Source organism: Thamnophis elegans, chromosome 4 (assembly GCF_009769535.1).
Source record: "Thamnophis elegans isolate rThaEle1 chromosome 4, rThaEle1.pri, whole genome shotgun sequence".
Taxonomy (NCBI): Eukaryota; Metazoa; Chordata; class Lepidosauria; order Squamata; family Colubridae; genus Thamnophis; species Thamnophis elegans.
The window spans coordinates 85,835,637-85,855,597 of NC_045544.1; the positions used below are offsets into that span (position 1 = coordinate 85,835,637).

Consider the following 19,961-nt stretch of genomic DNA (forward strand, 5'->3'; position numbering starts at 1 on the left):
GTGCCAAAATTGTGTCCACATGACTCCCAATTGGCGAGCACTCCAATCCATAGAGGTTGACTGGGTGCATTACCGTTATGTAAATCTTTGACATGAAGCAGGGGCCCTGCAGCCACTTCATCCAGGCGACATTGACATGGGCACGGGCATCTGGAGAGCTATTGCCATTGATGATCAGAAATACTTGAATTGCTGTACTTTCTTGAAGTCTTATCCAACAATGCTGATGGTTCCATGGATTTGGCGGCAATGTTCCCTCTAATTTTTTTTCAGTGTGAGCGGAAAAGTATAGTGTTTGAGCGGCACATTTTCATGCCTGAGCACCTGAATTTTTTTCACAGATGTCACCTAAGACAACAACGAAATCAGTGTTATTTGAAACTCAAAGTTATATTTATTCAAGGTACCCGCTTAATTAAAAGTGTTATATAATATCAGTATCACTTAACAACGGTCCTGCTTAGCAACCAAAATGTTGGCTCAGAAACTCTGGCATTGAAGCACGCAAGTCTTAAAGCTGTCAAGTTACAAGACCCTTGAACCCCTAACCCTTTAGGAAAAAAAACCCCAGGGGTCTTCAAACCTGACAGCTTTAAGCCTTGCTGACTTCAACTCCCAGAATTCCTCCTCCAGTCATGTTGCAGCAACGTCATCTGCGTGGATCTGCTCCATCTTCGGGTTTTTTCACAGGAGGCAGGGCTGCTGCTGAAGATGCCAACGAGCCCCCACCGCCACTAGAATATGCATTTGTTTAGCATGACATAGAATAGTCTTTCAACCAGAAGTATGGAATAAAAGAGAGACTGATAAATATTAAAAAAAAAAAACCAAAAAGCAGCTATTTATTTGAGTTCTAGATAAACATTTAGTTCAGATTTAATAGTGTTTCAGAGATGTGGCTGTCAGCTATTTGTGTATGTATGTTATTATTATGGAAGGTTAGATGAGATTTCACCAACATTATTCACCCCTGATTAATGCATTCATTCTAATAATCGAGTCTGACTCTGAATTACAAATCTATGTCTGAAGAATCTGGGTTAAGTTTTGGATTGGAAATTTGGGGAACATGAAAGTTTATGCATAATTTTTGTAATTTTTTCATTGGGTCTTAATAATGATTTTATTCATTTGGGATTTTTTTCATAGGCTTAACACAGCTCTAATTTTGTCATTAGGAGCAATGTAACATTGGCCACTAATGTATTGTATACAGGTTGCCTTAGAAGGTAATACCTTTTGTATAGTAGGAACTTAAGATAGGCAGACTTCATACAGATAAACAATTGAGAAATATTGTTCTTTTTAAAAAGCAGTGTTAATTGCTGCACCTTTCTCATATTAAGTATATTAGCTCAAGTTCATGTTAGGAAAAACTTTCAGTCTTAAAGGTTTGGTGAGGAGAAATCCAAAAATTCTTTTAAAGAATTTAAATTAAATTTGAGGCTACCTCTGCTTTCACTCTCCCTCCCTCAGTTGTGCGGCAGCGGCAGCTCTCAGCCTACGGCGGCAGCGTCACACAGGCTGTGGAAGGAGGAGGAGGAGGAGGAGAAGGGAACCAAAGAGAGGCTTTTACCGGGTCTGCGCCCCACAGCCAGGACCGTCCTTGCACCTCAAGCCGCGTTTCTTCTTGCAAAGCCCTTCGGGCAACCCGAGAGTTCCGCTTGATGCCAGAAGGGCTTTGCAGGAAGAAACGCGGCTTGAGGCACAAGGACGGTCCTGGCTGTGGGGCGCAGACTCGGCAAAAGCCTCTCTTTGGTTCCCTCCTCCTCCCCCTCCTTCCACAGCCTGCGTGACGCTGCCGCCGTGGGCTGAGAGCTGCCGCTGAAACAAGTTTGGGGAGGTCCTTTGCGGGCGGCCAGTTCTAGCCGCCTGCAAAGGACTTCCCCACGTTTGCTTTGAAAGAAATCTCTGCGCGGCAGTTAGAAACCTCTGCGCGGGGGTTTCTTGCCATGTGCGCGGCCGCGCAGCCGCGCACCTTAGAGGGAACAGTGTTTGGTGGCCACATTCCATATACTCGATTTCCTTGATGTTCAAATTCGCCAAGCTGTTCATTCCATTCCTGTGTTCTTGGAGGTCTTCACGTTGCTTATTCACCAAGAAGATGTCATTGACATACAGAAGTGACCATGGATGGGGCGATGGGTGGTCAAGTGTTGCAATGTCCATGAAAAGGATGAATAGTAGGAGTAAAAGCATAGATCCTTGATGTACTCCAATGTTGATGCTGAAGGGAGGCAATATTCCCACTGCACATCAGACCATGCTAGTAATACCAATAGTTGAATCCACTGGAAGTAGGCTTCCAGATCATTGTGTGATCATACGACATGCCAAATGAGTTTGTGTGGCATGTGGTCAAAGGCATTTTCCAGGTCAAGACTGCCATGTGGATGGGCTTGGTATTCTTGTGGTGCTTCTCTAAAAGCAACATGGTGTTTCTCTAAAAGCATGAATGGCATCCATTGTTCTACTCCCTTTCACAAAGCCATATTGATTTGGAATGATAGAGACAATCTTGCAAAATCTGATATTTAGATATTTTCATGGTGTAACACAGGAGCCTAAATGGCCGATAATTCAGGCATTCAGACATGTTACCCTTGCTCTTCCAAATTGACAATGTAATACTGGTTGTCCAGGCTGCTGGGGCTGCACCCTCCTTGATGATTTGATTAAAGAGGGCAGCAAGAATCTTTGCACCTTGGCGGCTGAGGATTTTCCACACTTCTACTGGCATGTTATTGGGGCTAATTGTCTTCCCATTTTTCATCATCTTCGTTGATGATAATTAGTGGCACAGGTCCAGAGACTGGATCAGCACTTTGGATGGTCAAATTCCTCATTGCTAATTTTGGAGAAGTAATTGCTCCAGCCAAGGTGGCGCAGTGGTTAAATGCAGCACTGCAGGCTACTGCTAGATCAGCAGTTCAGCGGTTCAAATCTCACCGGCTCAGGGTTGACTCAGCCTTCCATCCTTCCGAGGTGGGTAAAATGAGGACCCAGATTGTTGGGGGCAATATGCTGACTCTCTGTAAACCGCTTAGAGAGGCCTGAAAGGCCTATGAAGCGGTATATAAGTCTACTGCTATTGCTATATCTCTGGAGGATCTCAGGTGGATCTGGAAAGAGTTGGTGGTGCTCATCCGTTATGTCCTTAGCTTGATCAGTGTTCTGAGTGGTTTGACAAAGTGCATTGGTCAAGGTTTTTGTTATTGTATATATTTAATAACATGTTAGCTAATAATAAGTTACTGAGAAACTCATCCTCAATATTTTTGCTTTTATTGTTTTTTAATTGAAACAAATTTCCAATATTGGAAAAACACATCTGTTCTTCATGTATTAATATGTTTCCTGATTTGATGTGAACATTTCAAATGCAAATTTCTTCAAATTTTCTTTCAGTAACCATTTGAAATTACAACAGGGGGTGGTGGTTACCATGGATCCTCTTAGTTGCGGCCATTGCAATGTCTCTATGGTCATATAATCATGATCCAGGTGCTTGGCAGCAGGCTTACAATTTATGCACATTTATGCATGCATGCATGCATGCATACATACATACATACATACATACATATATATATGGTAAATGGGACACAGTGGTTCAGTGGCTAAGATGCTGAGCTTGTCAATCAGAAATGTTGGCAGTTCGAATCCCTAGTGCTAGTGCCACATAACAGAGTGAGCTCCCGTTACTTGTCCCAGCTTCTGCCAACCTAGCAGTTTGAAAGCATGTAACATATACAAGTAGAAAAATAGGAACAATCTTTGGTGGGAAGGTAACAGCATTCTGTGCACCTTCGGTTTTTAGTCATGCCAGCCATATGACCACGAAGACGTCTTTGGACAGCGCTTGCTCTTTTTGCTTTGAAACGGAGATGAACATCGCCCCTAGAGTCGGGAACACATATGTGCGAGGGGAAGCTTCTCCATTGGATCAACAGGAGAGTCCAGGATGGGTTACTCTAGCCTGCTAGCTCTTTGACTGAGTTTAAATTCTGAAGACATGCCTCTCTAGTAACGGTTCTCAGTCTTTCGACTCAGTTTCACCTTGTACGATGTACCTTTCAGCTTTGTGCTCTGAGTTTAGGAGAATTTATTTCTTTTCTGACATTCCCTGGCTAGCAGCAGGTAAAACAAGCTAGAAGATATTTCGTTAAGCTTAGGAAGCCATGGTACGCGCTTGAGCACTTGTCGGAGCCAGCAAGGTCTCATTATATCTTTATCAGGCAGTGGCAGCTATTTTCACATGCATAATTTGTGCCCGGCATTTTGAAGCCACTCTGACACTTCAACGGCGATCTGAGGATATTTTATGGCAATCCCTAGGACCTGGGATCCTAGGACAGTAGCGTGGCAACAAAGATCTTGGCAGCCAGATCCAGGGTTGCAGGAACTGCGAGACACTGCAACAGAGTGGAAGTCACTTTCGCGCCTTTTTTTCCTATCCGCTAGTGGAGCACAGTTTCGCACAGGACTCCAATATAACACTGTGAGGCTATTTAATTAAGAACTAGGCACCACCAAGTGTTTGGAGAGAGTCATTGGTTGCTGGGCCAGGCTCTGCTAATTTTGTCGCTGTGGCAGCAGTGATACGCATAAGCCAGCCTGAATTGCGGAGAGGCCAGCTTGCATTGGTTCTCCTGCATTTTTCTTGAAATTTGAGGATTTATCTTATAGCTACTGCAAGATCAACCCCACCCCCTTTTAAACTGACTGGGGATACAGTTTTTACTACATTGGGAATTATATTTTGGGCCTGCATTTTCACTGTGCCAGCAGCTGGGCTTTATAGTACTTGTGTGTATATGAATCAGGTTAGTCCTGGTCCTGAATTCACAAGATGGAAGAGAGTGGTGCAGCCTCTGGCCTAGGACAAGGAGATTCATCTCCAATGGACTATGAAAGTAATGGCAAGGCCCTGTCAAGCCTAGATGTGCTAGCTTAGCAGCGGCCACCAAGGCTAGGGTGCATAAGAGGGCATCCAGGGTAGAGGAGAAAGCCGCCAAGCAAAGGCATAAGGCCTTAGACAAGGAGTTCAATAGAGTTAAGAAAGGATCGGACCTGCAAAAGCGTTCGATCCCAAACAGAATGACAATCCACACCCAAGTAGATTGGCTGAGAGCACCTTGCAATTGGGGCCACAAGAACCACACAAACCCACACCTTCAAGGACCTGGCCACCAGGGGCTCTTAGTGAGCAGGGTGATGCCATTGGAATGGCTAGGTCTACAGAACAGTTGGGCTCTCAGACTGCAGTTAGGCCACAGACCTCTGGAATGGTGCCTGACAGAGGGATTTCACACAGGCATGTTCCAGAGACAACGTTCACACCCACAGCAGCGGGGCTCTGCTCTGGGGACTTTCATGGCCAGGAAATGCCCATCTTCCTGAGGCAGTGGATATAAGGCTATAAGGCAGGAGATAGCTGAGATACATCAAACCCAGCAATTAACTGGGCCTCCAGCAGACCGATTCTTGCAGCAGGACAGCTGGTACCCAGGGGGTGAAGCTTCCAGCTACCAAAACCCATATTATAGGCCCTCTTTACCAGGGCCCTCCGCTTGGAGTCATTCTCCCCTTTCGGAAGGGAAATTGGGGGGGGATTTTCAGAGGGGGAAGGAGAACAACCATCTCTGCTGGCCTTCAAGGGCCTGTTTAATCCCTCCGTATTTAAATCCCTGCTCTCTCAAGGCTAGGAGAACTGCTCCCCTGGGGAAAGAGTTGGTTGCCCAGGAGACTAACCAGGGTTCCACTGTACAGGAGGATTTCCTGTTTATGGAGCACACTGCGGAGGCTGATGCTATCCTTATTCCAGGGATGTTCATGGATGTCATAAAAAGACAGTGACTGCACCAGCCGTTTTCTCTAGACCCAGTTGCTCTGAAAAGACTCTTTATTGCATTGACACTGATCTTATGAATCTGGTACAGGTTCTTAAAGTAGATGCTCCAGTGGCTGCCCTGACTTCCACCTTGGTACTTCCACTGGATGCAGAGGATGCTTTGAAGGCTGAGGAGAGAAGGGAGGAGATGGCCCTTCATAGGCTGACTCCTGGGTGATCCGGGCCACTACGGTGGTGTCCTTTTTCACCAGGGCATCTTTGCGTCGAGGCAGACAGCTGCAAAGCCGAATCCCAGCAGAGGATAGCTGAGCACACCAAGACCGCTACAAGGTCATGGTGACCCCTGAGTTCACTGCATATGCATTGTTGAATGCAGCTAAGTTTTTGGCTAGAGCCATTGCCTCAGCAGTGACAGCTCGTCGCATGCTGTTGCTGCGCCATTGGCTCATGGACACCAAGAATAAATGGAAGCTGGCATCTGCTGCCTTTGGGAGAGGGGACCTATTTGGGGAATCCTTAGTGCCCTTTTTGGTTGAAACCAGAGGTGTGAAAGGTGCTACCTTCCCAGGGCAGGAGGGTGGACTTTCATGCTTCACTGTATTTTAGGTGGTCCCCTGCCAAGGCTGGGTCTGGGTTTCCCCAACAGCAGTGGCCTTTCTTTCTAGATCCAACTACCAACCCGAGAAGTTGGAATTTGGAGGTAGAGGCAGGCAGCAGTGGCAGAGTAGGTGGCCCTTTCGAGGCAGTGTCAGTAAACCTTACAGATGCCAGAATGACTTGGAGATGGCTCTTCCCATAGGAGATTGTCTCAGTTTCTTTTCAGACAGGTAGGAGAAGATCACAAACGACACCTGGGGACCATAAGCTGAGGGCTTTTCTTAGAATTTCTTTCCCCCCCTCTGAGGTTTTTCCTCCGCTGTCCCACTTCCAGGGACCCAGCAAGAAGGGGTCTCGTGGAATTGGCAATCTGACATTTGTTGGATATTCGGGCCAGTCAACTAGTTCCACCAGAACAATGGAGGCAGGGGTTCTATTCCATCCTATTTGTCATCCCAAAGGCCTTGGGCAGGTAGAGGGCAATTATAAACCACAGGAGACTCAACAGGCATTTGGTTTGCAGAAGGTTCAAGATGCATTCACTTCAGTCCATTCTGGCGGGAATTTGGCACAGGGACCTCTTGACTTCAGTGGACCTGACGGAGGCTTTCCACCATATTTCCATACATCCAAGTCGCAGACAATTTCTGAGGCTTTGTGCCGCCATTTCCAGTATGCAACCCTTCCGTTCAGCTTAGTGTTGGCCCCAAGGATGTTCACCAAAATTATGGCTGTTCCGGCTGCGTATCTCAGAACTTTACCAATTTGAATTCAATGTTACCTGGACAATCTTTTAATTCAGGCATCGTCCCGCCGACATACCACCATTTGGGTCCTAAGGGATCATGGTTTCTCTATAAACCTGGACAAATATCATCTCATCCCTACTACAAGACTGGTGCATTTGGAGGCACTCATAGGCACTATATCAGGACAGGTCTTTCTCTCCCAGGAGCAACAGGACAGCATCAGGCCTGGCTACAGCACGGAAACCGCTTTGGTCGCACTGACCGATGATCTCTGGAGAGCCAGGTATGGAGATCATCCCTTCATCCTAGTGCTTCTTGACCTCTCAGTGGCCTTCGATACCATCGACCATGGTATCCTTCTGCGACGGTTGCAAGAGGTGGGGGTGGGAGGCACCGTTTTTCGGTGGTTCTCCTACCTCTCGGACAGGTCGCAGTCGGTGTTAGTTGGGGGAGAGAGGTAGACCCCTAGGCCCCTGAAATATGGGGTTTCTCAGGGTTCGGTCCTGTCCCCCCCTCCTGTTTAACATCTACATGAAGCCACTGGGTGAGATCATTCGACGGCACGGGATAAAATACCATCAATACGCGGACGATACTCAGTTGTATCTGTCCGCCCCGTGCCAACTCAGTGAAGCGGTCGACGTGATGTGCCAGTGCCTGGAGGCTGTCAGGGTCTGGATGGGGGTTAACAAGCTTGTACTCAATCCAGACAAGACCGAGTGGCTGTTGTGTTTCCCTCCCAAAAATTTGGTTAGTATTCCATTGCTCAGGCTGGGGGGTGAAATTCTATGCCCCTCAGACAGGGCTCGCAACTTGGGAGTCCTCCTGGACCCACAGCTGACTTTAGAACATCATTTGTCGGCTGTGACCAGGGGGGCATTTGCCCAGGTTCGCCTGGTGCACCCGTTGCGTCCCTACCTGAACCGGGAGGCACTCGCAACAGTCACTCACGCCCTCGTGACCTCAAGACTGGACTACTGCAATGCGCTCTACATGGGGCAGCCCTTGAAGAGCATTCGGAGACTTCAACTTGCCCAGAATGCAGCCACGTGAGCGATTGTGGGTGTACCTCGATACACCCACATTATACCTATCCGCCGCGAGCTGCACTGGCTTCCAATCAGTCTCCGGATACGCTTCAAGGTGCTAGTTATCACTTATAAAGCCCTTCATGGTATTGGACCTGGGTACTTGAGAGACCGCCTACTGCCAATTACCTCGCAAAGACCCATTAGATCGCACAGGGTCGGCCTCCTCTGGGTTCCGTCTACTAGCCAATGCCATCTGGCTACGACCCGGGGGAGGGCCTTCTCGGTCGCAGCTCCAGCCCTTTGGAACGAACTCCCCGCAGAGATTCGGATCCTCACCTCTCTCCAGGCCTTCCAAAAAGCCATTAAAACCTGGCTGTGTCGGCAGGCCTGGGGTTGATGAGCTCCCTTCCCCTCTCGACAGGTGTGGTTGTTGGTTATCTTAAATGTTTGTCTTGTATTTGTGTGTTCCCTTTCCCGTTTGAGTTGTTCGCCGCCCTGAGTCCCTGTAGGGAATAGGGCGGCATATAAGTAAAACAAATCTCAATCTCTCAATCTCCTCAGCAGAGGCAGCATTTGGCAGATGTGTTCTGCAGCGAGGGCATGAGGAGGCCAGCACTCCAGACCAAGACAGATCCCTCCCATAGAACTGCCAAGGCTTGTCCCATCCTGCACTCTCCCATTGATCAAATGGAGAAGGGGCATTAGTCTTACCTGAGATGCCCTTTCTCATGATGATCAACAGGAAAGTCCAGACCCACCTGGTTGACTGTTTGGTCCAGTTGCCGGGAAGGGCACAAGTTTTGGACTGGATGGAGTAGGAGATTCAGTTTGTCTTCATTGTTCGATTGAGAATCGCTACCAGGGAAGTGTGTCTTCAAAATTTCAATTCAGTCAAAGAGCTAGCAGGCTAGAGTAACCCATCCTGGACTCTCCCATTGATTATCATGAGAAAGGGCATCTCAGGTAAGACCAAAGCCCCTTTACCTTATATAATATACAGTTCTCTTAAACAATGCTCATCGTAGTAATTTATAATTTTAAACTGTAACTACCATCATGGTAGCAAAGACCTACTGTGATTTTGCTAACAATAGTTTTGGGGAAAACGTTGAATCCCATACTTTAATTAAAAAGCTCCTAGGATAATCACTCATGCTGTGGCTACCTTGCATTTGGATTGTTGCAATGTACTCTATGTGGCACTGTTCTTCAGTTCTGCTCAGAAGCTGTACCTGGTCCAGAATGCAGTGGCATGGGAATTTATGGGTGTGCCAGCCACAGTACATCCACGTAATACCTCTGTTTTGTGAGCTGCACTACTTATTAGTGTGCTTCTGGATGAAATTCAGTGTACTCATTATCATTAGACCCTCTGTTTTCCATAGTTTCTACCTCTACTATATAATTGGGTAAAGTTCATTTGTTTTCAGACCCCATCAATTAAATGGTATAAGCTGATGGGACTCCATAAAATGGGCCTCTGTTGCTATTTAAGCCCACTGGAATGATATTTTGACAGTTTTATGGAGCTGTTAGTTGGACCCTATTTAAACAAGTCTTTAAAATCTGAGTCTCAGGCCTTGGGCTAGGGTGGACCCTTTGTTGAAAGTTTTATAAAGAACTTTGGCTCTTTTGAGCTTGAGGGAAGAAATAAATTAAGTCTTTAGATGTTAAAGAGTGGATTCCAGACATTTATTCTCTATCTTTGAAATGTTCTTAAATAGTATTTTGTTTTTATGTGGTCTACATTTAGTAATATGTTAAAAGAGCTGAGCTTGCTATATATTAAGCAGCTGCCGTATAATAAATTGCCAACATTGCTAGTAGTAATTTATATAATATATATCATTGTGAGATGCCCAGAGTCAGTTTGAATTGGGGGTGGGGTGGGTGAGTGCCTAAATTGAATGTAATTAATATTTTTAGCTGGGACTTGTTATATGGGGCTTTTCTCTCTTCCTTTTTCTTTTTTCAGTTCATTATTTTTATTATATTATTATTGTTGTATTGCCTTACCCTTGTTTCTTAATATTACCTCTAAAATACTAAAATCAAAATTCTTTCATTCATTGTTTTGAATGAATGGAAATGATAGAATGTAGGATTCAACTACATTGAGAAAGATTTGAATTGAACTGGAGGCCAGGAATCTTTTGAAGGAATTTAAATGGACAGTTCTAAATGTGGAAAAGATAAAGATAGTGAAGCACAAGAATATGTGTAGAAGAAAATGAAATATGGAAAGAAAATTAGAAATGGAAAAGAAGAAAAAATGGGGAATGAAAATTGAAATGGAAGGAAGAAAGGTAGATGTCTGGCATGCATCAAAAAATGAGAGATGGAAGAGAGATAGACAAAAGAATGGATATTATTTGTATGAGATTGATGTAGAAAGTAAACAGTGAGAAAGCATAAATGGGACCTGTGTGCTAAAGAAATCAGTAGAAATCGGTGCATCACTGCCTGTGCAGAGCAATGAAGGGATGGTTTTAGGAAAATACTGTATATACTCGAGTATAAGCCTAGTTTTTCAGCCCACTTTTTGGGCTGAAAAAAGCTGCCTCGGCTTATACTCGAGTCAGTGAAAAATTTGCCCGAAATGGAGGAGAAAAAGGGGCGGGGCCATGCCGCTGGGTGACACTTGTGAATGGCCCGGCGCCCCTGTGAGTTTCCCCTCCCTCTGTGTCAGTTTGCCGCGCAGCGCGCACCGCACCATCCCCCCTCCTCACGTTCTAATGTAATGCAGGGCTGTCTTACGATTCCCCTTCCTCCCCCTCCTGCCGCTCTGCAACGATGTCCCACCTCCTCCTTGTTATGGCAAGCAGCCACATAGCGATGTCCCACCTCCTCTGGTACAGTGATCCAATGATAGGAATCACTGTGCTGTGTGTCATAGGAGGCGGGACATCGCTCCCGTGGCTGCACGGGACATCATCATCACAGCGGGACATCAGCATCATGAGGTGAGTGAAGTATTTCATTGAATACACCGCTAGTTTACTGTTTTTCTTTGAAATAAATATTCAAAAACATTATTGGTATCTATTTTTATTTTTGAAATTTACCGGTAGCTGCTGCATTTCCCACCCTAGGCTTATACTCGAGTCAATAACTTTTCCAGTTTTTTGTGGTAAAATTAGGTGCCTCGGCTTATATTCGGGTCGGCCTATACTCGAGTATATACGGTATAAAAGTTGCTAACATTAGTGAAGAGGAGGTTCAGACTCATGGGTGAGGCTGTATGGAAACTGCTGCACCAGTTATTGCACCAGTTAAATTGCTGGCAATTTATTATACAGCAGCTGTTAAATACTGAAGTTCTTCAAAAACATTTGTTAGGAGACCATAGAACCTGGCATGTGTGACTGTCAACAAGCAGCTGCTTGGCTCCCTCAGAAGACACATCAAGCAAAGTGTTAGTGGGGGAGTTAAGTGGAGGCTCCCTATTTTCCAGAACTGAGGCAAGAATTGAGTAGTGAATTAGAAAGGGCATCAGAATACAGTGGTATCTTCCTGAGGAAGTAATTTGTTTGTTGGAAAGAAAAAGTATAGAATTGAAGGGGGTGAGCTAATTGGACTGGAGAAATTTTTATGCCACTCTAATCCAGCAAGACTCTGAGCAGTGTGGATGGACTGGTATTGGTGTCATGAAACTAAAAATGTGGTGATATTAGACTATCATTCCATCCAGAATACTAGTTCTGCAGAAACCTCCCCTTATTTGCCTTTGGTGAGAGCAGACCCTGGATTGGAAAGATTAGGAATTTGTAGAAACACAGGTTGATACGCATTGCCTTCTATTGCAGTGAAAACTTTTGCATAATCATTATATTGTATATTGTTGGAAGACCTGGTCCCTGGGACAGAAGATTCTAGATAAGATTTAGATGATAGTTGAAAGTTGATACCAAGCATGGCACACAATCAGATATAGTGAATACTATCAACATTAACAATACTCATGTTCAATGTTACATACGTATTAAATAATAATTTTATATTCTTAAAATAATAATAATATATGTTTCATATGTATTTGCTGATGAATGTTTTGGAGAAATTTTTAAGGGTTTAGATGCCAGCAGGGTGACTTCGGGCCAGTCATTCTCTCAGACCAGGCCACCTCACAGTGTTGTGAGGAAAATAGGAGGAAGGTGTGTTGGATTTGTTTGCTGCCTGGAGGTATTTTTAAAATTTATTATTTTTACAAATAACTCAAGGCAGCAAACATATCCAACACACATTTTTCTCCTATTATTTATTTATTTATTAGGTGGGATACAAATAAATAAAATAAAAATAATCCTGTTTAACTGAGTGGACCTTCCTTCCTGAGCAGAGAAATGCATGATTATGTTCTAACTAAAATTGCACATTTCCAAAGTAGAAATCCGTATCTCAATTGCATAAATTTTAAAGAGCAGGTAGAAAGCTGGTTATAGTTGTTTTTAAATAAGATGCATGTAAATGGGTTTCATTGCCCTTTAAGAATGGCATGACCTAACTTTTTAAAAGGCTTTCTACATTGGACATTTTTATTGCTCTGGAAGACAAAACTGTAGAGAGCCAAAAAAAGCTAAGCAAATAACAGGTGGGAAACTATGTGTCAAATACCATAAGCTAGTTTTTCTCATTCACAACAGATGTCCTTGAAGTTTCTTTGAGGCTGAATTAAGTAGACATTGTTTCTAATGTTTCTGGTTCATATTTTATTATGCTTCAAAGTCATAGTAGTAAGCTTTCCTTTTAGAAGAATAGAACTTGAATCCGTACTTTATATTAAAAAATGCAGAGGGATGTGATATTGTTTCTTGGCTTAGTACAGTGTTAATAATTTTCTAGATTTCAGTCAACATTTTCCTTACACTATCTTAAATTCACAAAAATCTGTTTCTGGAGTTATATTTAAGATAGATGGGTAGATAGGTAGTAGTTAGGTAGGTGGATGGAGGGAGGGAGGGAGAGAGAGAGAGAGGGAGAGGGAGAGAGAGATACTGCCCTATATACTACTAAAACTCTTGTGTCTGTCTGTAACCTTTAATTGGGCTAAATGGTGCATCTTAGAGCAACAGTTTTTGAACCAAGATACCTCAAATTTACAAAATTCTGGGACTTCTGTGGGAATGAAATTTGGGAAAGTTGTGGCTGCTTCAATGCTGCCATAATCAATTGGGGTCATTTCCAGCACTCCCTGACAACTTCCCAAAAGCAAAGTGTTTGATTTTTGGAAGCTAGCAAGGAGTATCAACAAGGGGAGCAGCAGGAAAGGTTACAAGTTGCTTGGATAAGTTCCCCAACCCACACAACCTTCTTAGCCCTTCTGTGCTTGCAGTGCTTTGGCCACTCATACACTGCTGTGTGCTTTCCTGATATGTGTTACCACCCCTGCATGCCCTCCCCCACTCCTGCAGCTCCTCATACACGCCTGCGTACTCTTTCCAACCTGCAGTGCATCCCAGTGCACTTTCTGCATTGGGGAGGATATGCGAAGGTGTGTAAAAGTTACCATGGGACAGGGGGGCAGGGGGGTTCAGGAGTTAAGTAAGAAAATATCTCTAAAATGATGACTTGGGGATCACGAGTTTTCTAATATACCAGTGATGGCTAACCTTTTTGTCGTTGCTTGCCGAAACCCATAATGCAATGGACATGTCCCCCGCCCATGTATGTATGCACAACCCCCCACGTGTGTCTCACCCCGTCTACATACATCCATGACCCCCGCGCTCCTCCCCCCATGCACATGCGACCCCCCTCCCTCACCCATTTTTGGCTTCCATGTTGGTGCAGGAGCCTTTCCAGGCCCAAACACCCCATTTTGTGCCTGGAAGGCCACCTGCACCAACCTGGAAGCCAAAATGGGGCGTGAGCTCCCAAAGTGCAATGTGAGCACCCCCCATGCATCCATCCCACATCCCACACATGTGCGTCCCCTGGATGCACCCCGAAGACCATCTGGCAGGTGGGAGATGCACATACATGCATAGTGGAGCTGGGCTGGGGCAACAACTGGCGTGCCCGCTGAGAGGGCTCTGTGTGCCACAGGTTTGCCATCATGGTAATATACTGTAAAAGTATCCTAATGCTTTGCCAAATGGTAGATTTCTTGAAATAAAATATATGACTAGAGAAAAAGTTTGAGTATGATATTCAGAAAAAAATGAGTTCATAAAGGTTTTAGGGATAGTTCATGAAAAAATATTATTGCATCCTTTGAATTTTAGATGTAAGTCATGACACATCTATTTGAATTTCTTATTTTGTTTAATTTGCATCTTCTTGGCCTGTCCGCTCAAGCATTTTAGACATTTTAGACATTTAGACATTTTATTAGGATTTATAGGCCGCCCTTTTCCCTGAGGGGACTCAGGGCGGCTTACAATCACAGGGAAGGGGGTGCAGTACCAAAAGACAAACAATATGTGAACAGAATAAAATAAAACACAACTTGCATTCAACAGTCAACACTCGGGCGGGTAAATTGAGAACCTATCCCCAGGCCTGATGGGAGAGCCAGGTCTTAAGGGCTGTGCGGAAGGTCTGGATGGTGGTGAGGGTACGGATCTCGACGGGGAGGTCGTTCCACAGGGTCGGAGCTGCAACAGAAAAGGCTCTCCTCTGTGTAGTCGCCAGTCGACATTGACTGGCAGATGGGATTCGGAGGAGGCCCAGTCTGTGCGATCTGATCGGTCGGAGGGAGGTAATCGGCAGAAGGCGGTCTCTCAAGTACCCAGATCCACTACCATGGAGTGCTTTAAAGGTGGTCATCAGTACCCTGAAGCGCACCCGGAGATCGACAGGTAGCCAGTGCAGTTCGCGGAGGATGGGTGTAACATGGGCGAACCGCGGTGCGCCCACTATCACTCGCGCGGCTGCATTCTGGACTAACTGCAGTCGCCGGATGCACTTCAAGGGCAACCCCATGTAGAGCCCATTGCAGTATTCCAGCCTAGAGATCACAAGGGCTCGAGTGACTGTTGCAAGAGCCTCCCGATTCAGGTAGGGCCGCAACTGACGGACCAGGCGAACCTGGGCAAATGCCGACAACTGGTGGTCAAAAGTCAGCTGTGGATCCAGGAGGACTCCTAGGTTGCGGACCCTATCTGAGGGGTATAAAATTTGACCCCCCAGCCTGAGTGTTGGAACATTGGCCAAATTGTTGGGAGGGAAACACAACAGCCACTCGGTCTTGTCCGGGTTGAGTACCAGTTTGTTAGCGCTCATCCAGTTCTTAACGGCCTCAAGACCCTGGCTCATCACGTCCACCGCTTCATTGAGTTGGCACAGGGCGGACAGATACAGTTGCGTATCGTCCGCGTATTGGTGGTATTTTATCCTGTGCCTCCGAATGATCTCGCCCAGCGGTTTCATGTATATGTTAAATAGTAGGGGGGATAAGACCGAACCCTGCGACACCCCGTATGTTAGGGGCCTCAGGGACGATCTCTGCCCCCCGACCAACACCGACTGCGACCTGTCCGAGAGGTAGGAGGAGAACCACTGCAAAACAGTGCCTCCCACCCCCACCTCCCGCAGTCGTCGCAGAAGGATATCATGGTCGATGGTATCGAAAGCCGCTGAGAGGTCAAGGAGAACCAGGATGGACGCATGGCCTCCATCTCTGGCCCTCCAGAGATCATCGGTCAATGCGACCAAAGCGGTTTCTGTGCTGTAACCAGGTCTGAAGCCGGACTGGAAGGGGTCAAGATAACTAGCTTCCTCCAAGGCCCGTTGAAGCTGGAAGGCCACCACCTTCTCAACAACCTTCCCAATAAAGGGGAGGTTGGAGACAGGACGATAGTTGTTTAAAATGGCTGGATCCAAGGATGGTTTCTTCAGGAGGGGTCTCACCACCGCCGTTTTAAGTGCGGCGGGGAAGTGCCTCCCGAAGGGAGGCAGTCACGACCGCCTGGATCCAGCCATGTGTCACCTCGCTGCTGTTGGCAACCAGCCAGGAGGGACACGGGTCCAGAATACAGGTGGAGGCACTTACAGCTCGAATGGCCTTGTCCACATCCCCAGAGGCAACATCCTGGAACTCAACCCAGAGATGGTTTGCCAAGTAATCCCCCTGTGTCTCGGCTGGATCTACAGCGGTGGAGTCCAAGTCCGACCGAAACCGAGCAACTTTGTCCGCCAAGAACTGAGCATAGTCCTCAGCCCTACCCTGCAAGGGGTCTCCCACATCCCACATCCCACATCCTATTGAGGAGGGAGCGGGTGATCCTAAACAGGTCTTTTACAGGTCTAGCTGGTGTGGGGTTGTTCACTAATCCTATAGTGTTTCAAAGTTGTGGCTTCATTTGTCCCATATTGGCATATATGGAAATTTATTGAATTGATTAAGCAAGTATGTGTGCTGTTTATATTGTATTCAGCCTTACCTGTTAACTTCAGTCACTAAATGTGTCTCATGTTTTGGACCAAAGAAGTTGATGGCCAGAGTTGAAGCTGATGTGATATGTCCACATTAATAGAGAAAGAAAGAGGACACATTCCTCTGTCCCCAACATTTGCTGAAAAATAAAGGAAAAATAAATATCAACTAAGGCAGTGGAGAAGGAAACAAAATAAGGATTTGAGTAAAGAAACCACCATAGTGGCTAACTTTTAGTTTGTGGTTTGTTTTCTAACCAGTCTTTTTTAAGACTAAAGCTATACTTTTTAAAAGGCTAGTAATTATTATGAGATTTATAATTATTTTTATTAATGCTATGAACCTTATTACTGTATATACTCGAGTATAAGCCTAGTTTTTCAGCCCACTTTTTGGGCTGAAAAAAGCCGCCTCGGCTTATACTCGGGTCAGTGAAAAATTTGCCCGAAATGGAGGAGAAAAAGGGGCGGGGCCATGCCGCTGGGTGACACTCGTGAATGGCCCAGTGCCCCTGTGAGTTTCCCCTCCCTCTGTGTCAGTTTGCCGCGCAGCGCGCACCGCACCATCCCCCCTCCTCACGTTCTAATGTAATGCAGGGCTGTCTTACGATTCCCCTTCCTCCCCCTCCTGCCGCTCTGCAACGATGTCCCACCTCCTCCTTGTTATGGCAAGCAGCCACATAGCGATGTCCCACCTCCTCTGGTACAGTGATCCAATGATTGGAATCACTGTGCCGTGTGTCATAGGAGGCGGGACATCGCTCCCGCGGCTGCACGGGACATCATCATCACAGCGGGACATCAGCATCATGAGGTGAGTGAAGTATTTCATTGAATACACCGCTAGTTTACTGTTTGTCTTTGAAATAAATATTCAAAAACATTATTGGTATCTATTTTTATTTTTGAAATTTACCGGTAGCTGCTGCATTTCCCACCCTAGGCTTATACTCGAGTCAATAACTTTTCCAGTTTTTTGTGGTAAAATTAGGTGCCTCAGCTTATATTCGGGTCGGCCTATACTCGAGTATATACGGTACTAGTTATTCCTATGTGGGCTAAATAATGGTCAAGTAAGATTAACATGAAGAATAGATATTCAGGAACGGTTTATTTAAAAATTTCTTCTCTAAGAAAAATATAATATAATTCCCCAAATAATGAATGACTTATTAATATCATTTGATCCAAAATTTAACTGTATGATATAAGTTCTTTTAATCAAATAAAAGAAATTATAGAATTGAGTTTGATGAGCTGAACTTAATGCTACAATAAAGTCTTTGTCATAGGATACTATTTTCATGAAAAATATTTCAGAATTGTACTTATACTCTTTTCTACCCATTTATTTTTCTTTGCCTTAATAGTGAGCAGAGCATCTGCCAAGCACGAGCTGCTGTAATGGTCTATGATGATGCCAATAAGAAATGGGTACCAGCTGGTGGATCTACTGGATTTAGCAGAGTTCATATATATCATCATACAGGCAACAATACATTCAGAGTAGTTGGCAGGAAGATTCAGGATCATCAGGTGAGTTATTTAATAATCTTTTTACTGATCACAGTACTGAACAGGTGCCTGGAGGTAAGGAGGATCTGGATGGGAGGAACAAGCTTTGATTTAACCCTGGTAAGATAGAGTGGCTTTTTGGTCTGTTAGGGTCTGATGATATTGCATCTTTAACTCTGAATGGGCGCTCTCTGGATAGTGCTCTTGTGCAGTTTAGAGGTCCTCCTAGACTCACAGATACTGCTTGATGAGCTGGTAGGAGTTGTGGCTAGAGGATTTTTAGCCCAAATTTGCCATACTAACCAATTGTGCCCTTTCCTGGATTGGGAGGTCTTGCTAACAGTCAGTTGTGTTGGTTACTTCCTATTGGATTCCAGCAATGTGCTGTATATGGAGCTGCTCATGAAAACCGCTTGGAAGTTACAACTGGCCAGAATTCAGTGATGCATGCAGTGCTGGATGCCCTTTGGTTTGCCCATAGTATATGTTGTGTGCTTGCTCCCAGTTTCTTTCCAGGTGCTCATCATCACCTTAAAAGTGCTTCATGAGACCAGACTATGTGGGGGTATCTGTTTATCCCACCAGAGTGAAGAGGGTAGGCATGCTCCAGGTCCCTTCCCTTAAACATTGCCACTTCAGGTTGTTAGAAGTGTGCCTGGGCCCTACCCTTTAGAACATTCCTGCCTCTTGAGATCTGACAAGCCCCCACACTTTTATTATTTCCAGAGAGCACTTAAGACTTAGTTGTTTTGGGACAGGGTAAAGTCAAAGTTTGATGAGAATGTTGCAGTTTGCATCAAGGAAATACAGTACGATTATGATACCATTTTTTTCTGTTTTTGGTTTTATTATCATGTCTTTGCTTTTATGATTACATATATTGTTTCTATTTATTGTAAGCCACCCAAAGTTTGGTTTTAATATGAGCAGCTATACAAATGTTTAAAATAAATATTTGACTTTTATAATATAAAGTGTTAGGCATTTCTTAACTTTTCTTGGATATACCAATATCCACAAAAAAGATACTTCTAAAGCCTAAGAAGAATAGAAGTTCACACAGATGTTTCAGTTCACATAGAAAAAAATGGGATTTTTCAAAACACTGTTAAAGTGAAAAAAATATCATTGCATTTGTTTTCTGAGATTGATTTTTTAAAAATGTGCTGTCAAATTGGAATTTGATTTTTTTGGAATGACATAGATCTTTTTCAAAGTGATCTGCCTGAACCTTGTTTTTCACATCTTCCAAAAGTACACTCATCCACTTTGCTGCTATTTATTCTCTTATTTTTCCTTCTACATACCCAGCATTTTAGTTTTTTCAACAGAGCTGGGTGTTTACATAATATGCCCCCAATAATAGCAATAGCAATAGCAATAGCAGTTAGATTTATATACCGCTTCATAGGGCTTTCAGCCCTCTCTAAGCGGTTTACAGAGTCAGCATATTGCCCCCAACAACAATCCGGGTCCTTATTTTACCCACCTCGGAAGGATGGAAGGCTGAGTCAACCCTGAGCCGGTGAGATTTGAACAGCCGAACTGCAGAACTCCAGTCAGCTGAAGTATCCTGCAGTGCTGCATTTAACTACTGCGCCACCTAATAATAATAATCTGGATTGATTACAAAAAGGCATTTAACTCACTGCCACACAGTTGGATCATAAAATGCTTAGAAACAACTGGCATTAGCAAAAATATTACATCCTTTACTGAAAAGGTGATGAAACAATGGAGAACTGAGTTGGCAGTAAGAAATGAGATCTACGGAATGATTAATATCAAGCAAGGAATTTTCCAGGGTGATTCACTTTCACCTCTTCTCTTCATCATCGC

General features: G+C 44.7%; 1 protein-coding gene across 3 annotated transcripts in view; it reads left to right on the top strand.

Moving 5' to 3' along the window:
* Positions 1-19,961, top strand: part of ENAH (ENAH actin regulator) — a 71,466-nt gene that overhangs the window by 17,828 nt on the left and 33,677 nt on the right. For all 3 annotated transcript variants that reach the window (XM_032215366.1, XM_032215367.1, XM_032215368.1), the window contains exon 2: positions 17,978-18,143. In XM_032215366.1, coding sequence (XP_032071257.1) covers positions 17,978-18,143 — 166 coding nt within the window. The remainder of the gene's footprint in view (positions 1-17,977; positions 18,144-19,961) is intronic.